Source organism: Hyposmocoma kahamanoa, unplaced genomic scaffold, assembly GCF_003589595.1.
Source record: "Hyposmocoma kahamanoa isolate Upper Pololo Valley unplaced genomic scaffold, ASM358959v1 102, whole genome shotgun sequence".
NCBI lineage: Eukaryota > Metazoa > Arthropoda > Insecta > Lepidoptera > Cosmopterigidae > Hyposmocoma > Hyposmocoma kahamanoa.
Window position 1 is genome coordinate 12766497 of NW_020653337.1, and position 13664 is coordinate 12780160.

General features: G+C 35.4%; 2 protein-coding genes across 2 annotated transcripts; one reads left to right on the top strand and one right to left on the bottom strand.

Annotated features, from left to right (window-relative positions):
• The first annotated feature begins 10439 nt into the window (after window positions 1-10439).
• Window positions 10440-11250, top strand: LOC113235055 (UPF0598 protein CG30010). The gene is made up of 2 exons (XM_026470601.1): window positions 10440-10599; window positions 10726-11250. Exons 1-2 carry the CDS (start codon window positions 10465-10467, stop codon window positions 11233-11235), a joined length of 645 nt encoding a protein of 214 aa, XP_026326386.1. The 5' UTR covers window positions 10440-10464; the 3' UTR covers window positions 11236-11250.
• A 77-nt stretch (window positions 11251-11327) lies between these two features.
• On the bottom strand, window positions 11328-13381 carry LOC113235046 (protein crossbronx homolog). Its single transcript, XM_026470587.1, has 5 exons — window positions 13197-13381; window positions 13049-13113; window positions 12866-12966; window positions 12459-12646; window positions 11328-11845 (listed from the first exon to the last, which is right to left on the bottom strand). The coding sequence occupies exons 1-5, from the start codon at window positions 13280-13282 to the stop codon at window positions 11593-11595; spliced, it is 693 nt and encodes a 230-aa protein (XP_026326372.1). The 5' UTR covers window positions 13283-13381; the 3' UTR covers window positions 11328-11592.
• Between the last annotated feature and the right edge of the window lie 283 nt (window positions 13382-13664).

Sequence of the window (13664 nt, forward strand, 5' to 3'; positions counted from 1 at the left end):
AATGAATTAAGTATTGCTGCTCTACCAAAGCTGGATATACTTTTTAACTTGATTGCAGAGCACACAACACCAAATACAGAACATAATGTCATACTCTCAAAATGGAGTGAACATCGTATTAAAACATCGTGCTCGCCTCACAGGCATATACATTATCAATATTCTATTTGCCGAAACGATAGCCCATGGGAAACAACAGCCACTGCAAATATCTCTTCTACTAATCTCTGTGTCAGCAAACTCTATCACACCCTACCACAACATTCAGATTTCATTCACCAAGTTGTTGGAAGCAACTGGATGGCGATATTATTAAATTCATGTCTTAGCCCATGTAGGTACGGGACGGGCGTGGTTACGTAAAGAATATTCTAGATGAATTTGAGAAAAAATAAAGACTAGACATGAATGCCGCACCGTCTCCCGACGCGTCGCCGATGATTTTCACGCCGCCGCCATCGCATACTAACATGACCGGCGTAAAATCGGAGTGATAAAAATTTGTTTTATTTTAACGAAGTATCAATTTCTTTATTAATGAATTACTATATTCTAATATAATATTTTCATATAAATTAAATTTATTAAGAAATGCAATAATTACACTACGCACATATCGCACTGCTGTTACATAGTGTTGTAACTGAAAATATGTGAAATTCAGATTATACCATTATTGAGCATAAAATGATTGATTGATTGATTCTCTACATGTCAATAAAACCGTACAGATTTTAAGACTTTCGTGGTTATTCACTAAATGATTATCACTAATATCAGGTTTCTTACCACGGTATGACTTCTTTTTATTTTCCCGATATTTCGGAACGGTTGCACGCTCCATGGTCACGAAAAATTCGGAACGGTTGCACGCTCCATGGTCACGAAAAATTCGGAACGGTTGCACGCTCCATGGTCACGGCTTGACTGGACGGCGGCAGATGACAGCTTTAAGAGCAGACATATCTGTCTACCCTCTTGCGCTGTCGATGACTACCTTCACCGCGATTTGTTGTGGCGTTACCATTGTCACTCACTTTTTTCACACAAACCACGCTCACTGTATCCACACGCGAAACTGAACTCGAGGTGTTTTTATTACTGCACGCACTAAGGACCGGATTCCATGCTCTGGACAGTTTAAAAACCATCATCACGGTTAAATGTTTTGTACTTCGTGATCTCGATGGCTTCTCGTACCAACGGTGGTGTGTAGTGACGTTCTGTCGAGAGTACCTGGGGGCTATGCAACTCGATCCAGTGGTTAGTCTCAGTGTGTGTGAGATGTTGTGCTATAGCCGACTTCTGTGCATCATTGTTTTTTACTGCTTGGATGTGTTCCTTCATACGACCGACAATTGTTCGTTTAGTCTGACCGATATACGAGCTCCCACAACTGCAGTTCATTTTATAGATACCCGGTGTTTGTAAAGGAAGGTGGCCTTTTGGTGAACGTAACATTTTTCCTATTTTGGTTAAGGCGGTGAAAACAGCTTTTATGGAAAACTTCCTTAGCAACCTGGCTATTTTATCTGTCACCCCTTGTACATAGAGCAGAAAAATGCCCCGTGACCATGGAGCGTGCAACCGTTCCGAAATATCGGGAAAATAAAAAGAAGTCATACCGTGGTAAGAAACCTGATATTAGTGATAATCATTTAATAAAACCGTACTTAGAATGTTGTAAAAAACAACTAAAGATATCTACTTAACTCGAAATAAGACACGCTTTATGTGAGCTAGTTCTGGCCAAAATAGTCTTTATTCAAAAATAAGAAATTATTTTTTATCTTTTATTTTTAAATAAGTTAAGTAGGAAACTGTCTATATAAATATAAAATAAACTAGAACCTATACATACTTACATTTTAATTATCTTTCACGGGAAGCGAGTAATTAATTTGTCGTCAATTTTGAGACAATACACTTTTTGAGTTAATACTATTGTACTAACAGTGCGATATATCTTATTCATACTACAACCAAATTAAGAAAGTTTATTGTAATCATGTGATTGTCTTTTTACAGATAATCCTTGAATTGATTATTTTTAGTAACAGTACCTTCATACTTGTTAAACTACAAGTGTAAAAAACGTTGAAAATTATACAAAGGTTGATTTAATGTTATGGTCTTTTTTTAAAACACCTGAAAATATGCCACGCCGATTTCACGCTGCGCCGATCACGCCGTCGCCGCCACTCAAAAAAAACATCAGAAACCACCGCTAATTATTTTAAGAACGGCGCACATGTCTACTACACACATAATTATTGGTGAAAATTTGTATCTATTTTTATTTTTTATATAGACAGTAGGTATTAGGCATTTCGTCTTGCACAACTGAACTATTGACAAGTGATGAAATAAATTATAATCAATTCTAAAAATACATTAAATATGACAGGTAATAATCCCGGATTCCCGGGGCCACGTGCGGGATAATCCGCACTAATTGCAAGCGCGCGCGACCCGTGGATTATCAGGTGCTCATCCCTCGTCCTCTCATACCCAGGACAAAAAGAGGACAGAAATACTTATATACATATAAGTCTTTTAATATTTGAAGAGAGAAATTTTTATTTATTAAGTACCTACGCTAATGGGTGACTGTACTCATAACAAAAACCTTCTTTTGAAACAACGATATCTATGTACCTACTAGCGTTTGTTTAATAATAGTTTGAAAGTAAGTAGTAGAATACCAATTTTGTGCATTTTTTAAAATTTTAATTTTTTTTATTTTTTTTTATTTATTTATTCACTCTCACATAAGGAAGATTGTACATTATAATTATATGTTAAACAAGACTTAATAATGACTAAAGTTAGCTACCTTAAGCGAGAGTCTGGAGTTCGTACTAGGTAACTAGACCTGTGTTACAAATCTCCAGGCTCCCACCCCGTTACAATTTATTTATTTAGTTTTCAAAAAGGTAAGTATATAATCTAAAAGGAAAGATATGAAGATGTTTCGTGAGTGAAATTTGTGTGTGTGTGTTTGTGTTTGTGTGTGTGTGTGTGTGTGTGTGTGTGTCTGTGTGTGAGTGTGTGTGTGTGTGTGTGTATGTAAGCGTGTGCGCGAGTTCTGAATAATATAATATTATAATATTTAAAATAAGTAAGTACATTTATTTAGTGACTTTTATTAAATTTTCACTAGTGTCATAGTCCAATGTTAAAAGCCATTTCATCAATGTAACTTTGCAATCATGCCTGCACAGATTATAAACGTAGATTTTAGAATTGATGTAGTTGTACAAGTGACCTCCCAGGAAACAGAAGAATGTCTGTGTAAAGCTATACTTAGCATGAAATTTGGGGTAAATGGCAAAGCGACGTCTGTCCTTGACCAATAGAGGATTGTAATTAACAAGGGAGTGGGCTTCAAGAAGACAGTGCAATAAGAAAATTTGGCGTACAGATAATACCTGACACTTTAGGAACAGATCTTTAGTAGGATAGAGGCGTGGAAGATTCCATCCAACCTTTGGGATAGCTCTCTGGGCTCGCTCAAGCTGCAACATATGAGCCTTAGCAGCTCCACCCCAGGTAGAAACACAATAGGACAATAAAGTTTGACCGAGTGCCAAGTACACAATACGAAGGGTGCTAGTATCTGCTACTTTACGTAATTTTTTAAACACAAAAATCAGCTTACGTAATCTGGAACTTATTGCATCAATGTGGTTCTTAAAGGACATTGTACAATCAAGGAGGACACCTAGATATTTGATAAGGTTGGACCTTTCTATTTTAGGACATGAACAACCGGGCATTTCAGGTCTCAAGCATGAATGCGCAAAAATAGAGTAGGCGTCATGGCAAGGTTGAGTGGCTTTAGTCATAGTCAGTGCAATATACTTAGTTTTGTCAACATTTAATGTAAGTTTATTCTTATTCAGCCAGTCAAGTACAGTACTGAAGCCATTTTGAGTATTGCGATATACTTCCTCCCATGTATTACCGTAGAAGATCAAGGCGGTGTCATCTGCATATGTAAAGATCTTTCCACAAGTGAGTGACAGTCGACACAGGTCATTGATGTAAATGAGGAAGAGTGTGGGGCCGAGAATACTACCTTGCGGGACACCATATTTTACCGGGAGCTCATCACTCGTCCAATGATCAATCCTAACACATTGTTTACGATCCGTTAGATAGCTTTTAAAAATTGCCAATTGCAGCTCCCTGATACCTACACCTTCAAGTTTGGAAATTAGTAAGGGTACAGAAACAGTATCGAAGGCTTTAGCTAAGTCCAAAAACAGGCCGAGAACTCTTTTATTTTTATCAATGTTTTTAACAGCAAAATCCGTAAGATCGTGCACTGCGTGACTGGTGGATACCCTTGAGCGAAAACCGTACTGTGAAGTTGAGAATAATTTGTTTTTTTCAAGATAATTAATGAGCCTACTATTTAAAATCCTCTCCAATATTTTTGACAAAGCTGGTAGTAATGAAATTGGCCTGTAGTTATTGACATATCCTTTATTCAAATTTTTATGGATAGGTACAATCTGAGCTATTTTAAAATCATCCGGAAATACACCTGTTGAGATGGCCTGGTTGCAAATGAAAGTGATTGGTGTTATCAGAATATGTTTATAGCGCTTTATAAGTGAACCTGCGATACCCTCATAACCAGCTGCACATTCGTCTCTAAGCTTATCAATCAAAGACTCAACCTCCATTTCATCAGTAGAAAGTAGTACAAAACTGCTAATAGGGGGGATTTGCTTAGTGGTAACAATTTGTACATTAGACCCGATGCAAGGAACTTTCTCCGCCAGAGATTTACCAACATTTGCAAAAAATCGGTTCACGTTATTAATTGTGGACTTGGGGTCTGCAGGAGAAACCAATTCAGTAGCCGATGAGTTTTGTTTTGAAGAGTGTGTAATAGATTTAATTACAGTCCACAATTATTTACTATTTTTACCAGGCTTTTGAAATTCACATTTTTCATATTCTGATTTTGCTTTCTTTAAAATAAAACTACAGTAATTTATATATCTTTTATAGGGTGTTTTCAAGATATCGTCGTTTGGAGAACTGTTTAGTTTCAGGTGTAAATTATCTCTATTTTTCATGCATCTTAATAATCCTGAAGTTATCCAAGGTTTTATAGTTCTTTTACGATTTGGGACATTTTTTAAAATGGTGTTGGCTAAGATTATACGATTTAAGGATTTAATGAAGTAATTTGCAGCTTGATTAACGTTATGTAAATTATATAATTGATTGAAGTCTAAATTATTTATATCTGAGTCTAATGTGTGGTAATTGATTTTCCTAATCGTTTTGTGGGAAGGCATTATGTAGGATTTACTGTGCAGACAGAAAATAACGCTATCGTGGTCGGTTAAGGAGGTATGCGCAACATAACAATAAGCAGGCAACTTAGTTTTCAACAATATGTGGTCCAAGCACGAACTATTACGCGTAGGTATATTATGGGCCGGTAGCAAACCATGGGCAGCAATCAATTGAAATAAAAAATTGTATGGAAATGGAAATTCAGTTTTTGTGTTGACTTTCGATAGTAAATCATGATATCCCAACACAACTATACCTATGTAGATTTTAAGACTTTCGTGGTTATTGACTAAATGATTATCACTAATATCAGGTTTCTTACTACGGTATGACTTCTTTTTATTTTCCCGATATTTCGGAACGGTTGCACGCTCCGTGGTCCCGGGTTGACTGGACGGCGGCAGATGACAGCTTTAAGGGTCGTATTCTAGAACTCTACTCAATGCTCAAGTCAGGATTTGAGTATGGTTTAAAGCACTCGAAATCATACTCAAGTCTCCGCCATGAGGGTCGTATTTCCAGTGCTTGATATCACACTCAGATCCTGACTTGAGCATTGAGTAGAGTTCTGGAATACGACCCTAAGAGCAGACATATCTGTCTACCCTCTTGCGCTGTCGACGACTACCTTCATCGCGATTTGTTGTGGCGTTACCATTGTCACTCACTTTTTTCACACAAACCACACTCACTGTATCCACACGCGAAACTGAACTCGAAGTGTTTGTTTTTATTATTGCACGCACTAAGGACCGGATTCCATGCACTGGACAGTTTAAAACTATCATCACGGTTAAATGTTTTGTACTTCGTGATCTCGATGGCTTCTCTTACCAACCGTGGTATGTTGTGACGTTCTGTGAGGGTACCTGGGGGCTATGCAACTCGATCCAGTGGTTAGTGTCAGTCTGTGTGAGATATTATGCTATAGCCGACTTCTGTGCATCATTGTTTTTTACTGCTCGGATGTGTTCCTTCATACGATCGACAATTGTTCGTTTAGTCTGACCGATATACGAGCTCCCACAACTGCAGTTCACTTTATAGACACCCGATGTTTGTAAAGGAAGGTGGTCTTTTGGTGAACGTAACATTTTTCCTATTTTGGTTAAGGGGGTGAAAACAGTTTTTATGGAACACTTGCTTAGCAACCTGGCTATTTTTTCTGTCACCCCTGTCATCTGCCGCCGTCCAGTCAAGCCGTAACCATGGAGCGTGCAACCGTTCCGAATTTTTCGTGACCATGGAGCGTGCAACCGTTCCGAAATATCGAGAATATAAAAAGGAGTCATACCGTGGTAAGAAACTTGATATTAGTAATTAATCATTTAACAACTATACCTATTTATACAAATTTACAGTCCATCGGATTGCAAAAACAAATATAACTAACTCAAACTAAACGTTCTTTTTTTTTATGATACCAAGTGACTGACGAACAAATCGTGCGCCTGGTGGTGGCAAGCGACACGTGTTTGCATAACAGTTGCAGTGCCCCTCAGAGCTTTAAATCGTTAAGATCTGAGGGGCACTGCCACTGCGCTCATCACCTTGAGACACAAGTTAATAAGTCCCATCGGATTGTGTCTGTAATTTTAACAGCACCCTTACTCTTCTAAACCGGAATGCAGTAAAGCTCGTACATCCCTGGACGAACTCTTTCACAAGGAGCTCTACTGTTACTAAATTTGAATATGCGCGGCTAATTTATTCGCACTTTGTTACCATTAATATGGTGAAGGCCGTAAGCTGAATTGATGCTTTCAGCGACCCACATAATTTTTTTTTTCTACCATATTACTTTCAATGATACTAAAGTACCTACATGATCACTTTATTTTTGGATGCTACTTTCATGAATAAAAATAAATTAATAATGATATGTTTTTTTATACATGAAAATAGCATCCAAATATAAAATAATTATAATTGTAGTCGGTCGCTTAAAGTAATATTGTAGAAAAGAAATTGAATTTGGGTTACACCACTTCCGGCAATACCTCCCTGGACGAACTTTTTCACAAGGTTCTAGTGCTACTAAAAACCTTTTTATTGACCGAAATGTATTGAACATCTGAACATTATTTCTCCAGTTTTCCCAAATGGTCCTATGAGGCGGTTTATTCGTACTTAAAGGTAATAATCTTCACTCAAAATATTGTAAAATAAACAAAATTACATGTAATAAAAAAGTGTCAGTATACGTAGTATACGGGTGCAATGTGAGCACCCGTACAGAAATTAAAAAATTAGAAGCTAGAGGAAGAGCTATAGAAGATTTTCTCCATTTTCAGAATATTGATAACGATGATTAATAAAAGTGATAAAAAACATTTTAAGTATGCTGGTTCTCATTGAGCCTGGAAGCGTACTTGTCTCCTACATTCATGAAGGCCGTGTTTATCCTTATAGCCCTGCACTAGCGAAACTGTATGGCCATACAAATATTTCTCCAGGCCTGGAAATTAAACCCGGGACCTGTGCGCGTGGCAGAACAGCATAGTAGTACCTAACCGTTCGGCCACGGAGGAAGTTAATAAACCAGATTCATTCCCTAATTTGCCACCCTTAAGCGTGGAATAGTTTCTTCAAATTTGAATGGGACTATTACTGAGGTACCCCCTTTCCAACAAAATAAGAATCATCGAAATCAAGTCACAAATGTCAGAGTAATCGCGTAACATTCACACAAAAAAAATTTTGGTATCACAGTCAATCAAACTAGGTATGTGAAGTGGGCAGAATACAGGATGAAATGTTGGATGCGACAGGGGGGCTTAACATCGCCTAAGCTGTTCACATTGAAGACACATGTCTTAACATTAGCTATGAAGACGAAAATATGGTGCTGCTGGGTCCGTCTATTGGAGCGCCAACGGAGTTAGTGAACAAATGTGAAATCTATGCTAAAGCACTTGGTTTAATGTAGGTACCTACAACTCTACCAAGTGTACGGTTATGGTTTTTAACGCAGACAAAATTAAGACGTATTTCATATCTCCGTTCACTCTTGGCGGGGCTGTACGTCAGATTGTACACAAATTGTCCAATTCATTAACGTCAGAATTGCGCTAATCAAAGCCTACAGCCAAGCTCTTTACTCGAGTTAATTATGGGAAAATAAAGATGAATTGGTATAGACGAAAAACATGATGCGTCGCGACGCGCTTCGACTCTGCGCCAGTGTGAGTTGAGCCTTAGAGGATGAAAAAAAAAAAGAAGTAAGAGCAAACAAAATCGCTAATTTGTACCATTAGGGGCCGTTTTCAGATAACCTCCAAAAATGTGTCCCTTTCAATAAGTTTTATGTTATTACATGAATGCTAAGCACTTTTTTATTTAATATGATTGCTTGCTTACTTAGTCTGTGTTACACATAAAAAAGTTCTTTACTACGTCACAGTAATAAATAAAAATTTCAAAAGTAGGCAATTTCTCATTCATGGGAGCCGGTTCCACGTCGCCCTAATTTTAAGAAAAGAAGAAATAAATTAAACACTCGAGGAAATCGCAACATTTCCCGTCGAGGATACACTCTAATTACTTACACGTCGCATACATACCATAACTTTCCAATTTATTATAAACAAATATGTTTTCTTGGGAATACAAAATGTATCGAGTTCTTAGGTTTTCGCGATTGTTACACATAGGAATGAAACTATTTTTCCGGATTTAAATCGCGTATATTTGTTTTTCACAGTCAACCGTGACGGGCCCGAAACGTCGGTTTGTTTGAAAAAACAAATATACGCGATTTAAATCCGGAAAAATAGTTTCATTCCTAAATACAAAATGTGTTTCAATTTTTCTTATCATTAGTGTCAATTCAACTAAAAGCCTCCTTATAACAAAAGTTCATACCGCATCACCTTTCACCCTTCGCACACGTGAGAAGGGGCTCCTGTCGGATTGGAGTGTACACAGTGAAGTAACCTGTGCATCTCCGTTTTAGCAAAAAACGACTTAAATATCAATTTCAGCGCTAGTAACTAAATCGTTCTCATTCATGTAAAGCAATCTATCTAAATAAGTATTAAGTAATAATAGTTTTATAAACTTTATTGTACATTAATTAGATAAAGGGAACTTTAAAATCCATGCACTTTTATAACGATCTAGCATATATTACACACTTGACAATTAAAAATGTATCCAAATTTCATTATTGCCGCTCTCATTCTTGTCTACTTTTAAGTCAAATAGTTGCTTTAAGCCAAACATTTACTTGAAATATAACAATTAGATGGTGATAGTGGTGGTGATGATGACGATGATTGTCATGATGATGATAATGGTAATGATGCTGATGATAATGGTGATCATGATGCTGATGTTGATGGTGGTGATGATGATATATTGATGTACAACAAAGTTTATATGACATTAACGAAATACTTTTTTAGATTTATTAATTAATTACAAATTACATATAGATAGATAGATGGTCTTAGATGGATGAGAAAGATTTTGATACAAGAAGTTATATAAAAATATTTGTGACCTGTTAAATATTGTTAAATGTTCTTTTGTGAACGATAAAATGTGTGTTGTAATAATAATTTCTCATTACTATGCCGTCTTTCTCATTTATGTTTATGAGAAAATCATACGTGTTACTGCAATCTCATTAATGTGACCTAAAATATCGTTTTTTTGTTGTATTTAACTTAAATATTTCTGTGATTTTATAATTATTGAAATTGCTTGAACTTATTTGTACGTTTAAGATCTTAAAACCAAAAGGAAAAAGGGTTTTACAATCACTCAAAAAATGCCATTGAAATTCGGAAAGTGAAATTCACGTTCCTGTTTATCGCAAATAAAATCATGTAGACGAATGAAAATGTAATTAATCGCTCAGTTTATATCATAATAACCAACGACTATACGTTAGTAATAGATATCGTTAACATTAACGTAATAATTTATGATTTATGTAAACCTTAGCACATTTTATAGATATCGATAAATAATAACACAATATTTTTTTATTTATATAACCTCCAGTAGCGCCATAGTCGACTGCACTTTGTAATATTTGACATTGACAGATACGATATACCAGCTGATTATGATTAGAATTAGATGAAGTTAGGGTGTGGATTTAGAAAGTAGCCAGTGCGATGTCAACAAAGTCGAAACATGCTCATTCCAAAACTGTTTCGTGTCCCTCTTTTACCAGTAATTTCACAATACAAATATTTACACTATGTTCAAGGCCAGGAACCAGAACCAAAAATTAGAGAATATTTTTATTACATTGACCACCAGGGAATGGTAAGTAAAGTGTTATAAGTCTTTGTGCCCTTCATTTATATTCTACTGCAATGAATTAGACAAATACATATAATAGAAACTCCGTTCTTACGGTATGGTTTTAACGCTTTGGTTTTGTTGTTTTAGCTCTTTTTAGATGATTCGAAAATGAAAAATTTCACCTCGTGTTTCAAGGAGAAGAAGTTCCTTCAGTTTTTCTTCAAAAGAATCAGGCAAAATAACACTGGGAGATATCACGAATTTCCATTTATATCATTATGTGGCAGAGAAAGGAACTTCATAAGATGTGATGATGTCCCTGTTGTGTATACTCATTTAATAACGAAAGATGGTCAAGATGTCACAACTTACGGGCATGCCGGGGACTTATTAATTACACCATTTATGCCTGACAAAATATACATGTTTCCAACAACTGGTAGAGTCTACCACCCCGCAGAAGATAATTATGGTGGCATAGGACTAATCAGATCGAAACTGGCTATAGAATTAAGTAAAAACTTTGAATTCCAAAATGGCGATGGCAAACCCCCAACTCATTTTAATTGGAAAAATAAAAACTATGAATTAGATCAATTTTGGTTCCAGGAGAACGTTAAAAAGTTTAAAATGAAAGTAAATGAAAATCCAGATTAATTAAAAAATTGTTTATTGATGTATAAAAAGTAGCTTAATTCTAGTAATGAATTATGTATTTTAAATATTTGTCCATAAAAATCAAACATTAAAGTTGGGCATTTTTTTATACCTATCTTAGAACTAGGAAAATTGTGATGAACTAACTAACAATAATATGTTTATTAATTCACAAAGTATGGGTTTTTATTGCATTCATAATAATTACAACATAATGTAATTATCACCATTTATGTGTACCCAATTCTCCCTTTTATCACAGGTGTATAATATGGCCAAATTACTGTCATAATACTTTCAAGATACATTATATAGTGTTTAACTTAGGCACCAATGGTCAACATCAGTTTTGTTTCATTATGTGGTTTCTTCCTTAGAAAATGGCTGAAAAGACCCAGGCTGTACCCAAGATATTCCCTGGGTATGTCCTTCAGTTGATTTTGGAGGTTGCAGCATAATATTCTTTGCAGTATCGTGTATGTCTGGATCGTAAGGCTTGAATGTAATATAATGCTTATCCTCAGTAGGTGGGTCATCATATACATGATCAATACTCGATACTACACATTCTCTCACTTTTTCAAGATATAGTTTTTTGTTTGTTTTGTATCTGTAATAATATAAACTGTAACACATATACAACCGAAACAATATAAATATAAACTGTACAATAATATAATTCATACATGTTAAGCATGTAGTAAAATATAACCTTGAATTATCCAATAATCCAAATCAGCTTATTCTGTTTTTTACAGTGAGATGACTTTTACTACTTTGGGGTATGCATACATACATACATACCTTGCTACTTTTGATACTTGTTACTTTTAAGCCTGCTTTTTTAAGAATATCTCCAATCTGATTTAGATGTGTACATTAAGCATACATCAATCTACCCTCCATCCACATTCATCCCTATAAATTTAAACAATCAATCTGCTAATTGATTCTTTCTGCAGAATCAAACAATCAAAGCATTCCCTTTTACCTTTCTGACCACATTGTTCTCTATCTACTTTACTCGGCATTCTATCTTTAAAACTAACACTGTACAGTGCAAATTAGAGATTTGCACAATACATACATATTGCACAAATATCTCATCTGTACAACAATTGCCTTACCTTCATGCTTTTTCTGCCTCACTCAATACTCACTACTGTATGATAGGGACCAGCACTCATAATTCCAGAGTACTAAGGAAACACACCACAACTTACGTAATAGAAGCTTCCACATTAGCGGGTACTTTCATATTCAGATTGTGAAATATCCAGTGCAGGTATTTTAATATCTGCCATATGTGATTACGTTTTCTATCCCATTGTGGAAACACTTCATTGAGGTTGAGAATGCCTGTATTGGCATCGACTGCTGGGTGGTATAGATGTGATGTGAATTTTAAAACCTGAAAATAAAAAATACAATAACATTGTAATAATTACATAACAATAAGATAGTAGGATTGGCAAAATGGGTACAGCCGTTTAGGTTTGTAACCTGTAGTACATACGAGAGGTATATACAGATACAAAAATATGAAACAAAGAGGGCTTTGTCTGATAGCCCAGGTTGAAGCTATCATAATATATAACTTTTAATATTTAAAATACTAAGTAATACTCACAGGAACTTCATCATCTGGAAACTTCTCTGGTAACGTCAATGTGAACCTGAATACCCCACCTTCATAACAACCAGCTCTCACAAATATCACCCCGAACCACACTGGAAAACACCGCTCAAGAATTAAGAAATTATTACTTGCCCAACGTTTTACGAATTTTATACGTGTATGGTAAGTACTTACAGAATGAATTTTCGTACGACGGTATCACATATATTCCCTGTAGATTCTCCGTTTGTAACATGCGACTGAAACAAAAAATTCAAAATGCAGGATCTGTAATAGAACAAATTTCCTTCTTGAACTTCGTTTATAAAGTATTTCTACTTACTATTCTGCCATAATAATGTACTCCTGATGAAACATGGAATATAATTCCCTGATTTCTTTAACATTTTTATTATTTTCGTCGCTCATTATGAATTAATACTAAAAAAACATCAAATATTTCAGACCAGACGAATTTGCAAAGTAAAGATTAATTTTTCACACATTTGATAAAAAAAATAATGTCATCAGGACCACAGAACACTATACTCACAAGGAACAGTTACGGCTTGTTCCATTTTCATACAATCAAAGAAGAAGATAAATATATATATTGAGCATACGAAAGAAAAGAATGTCACATCACACTTAAAGACAGCTTGTCTATGGATTTTAATTATCTTTTTTTTCCACTCTTTTCGAAGTTATTGTTCGTTCTTTTCATTCATTCGCCTGCCAACTAATCTGTCAAATCAAATAATGTCAAACAAAATCACCTGTGAATTTAATAGCAAAGCAATAGAATAATTCA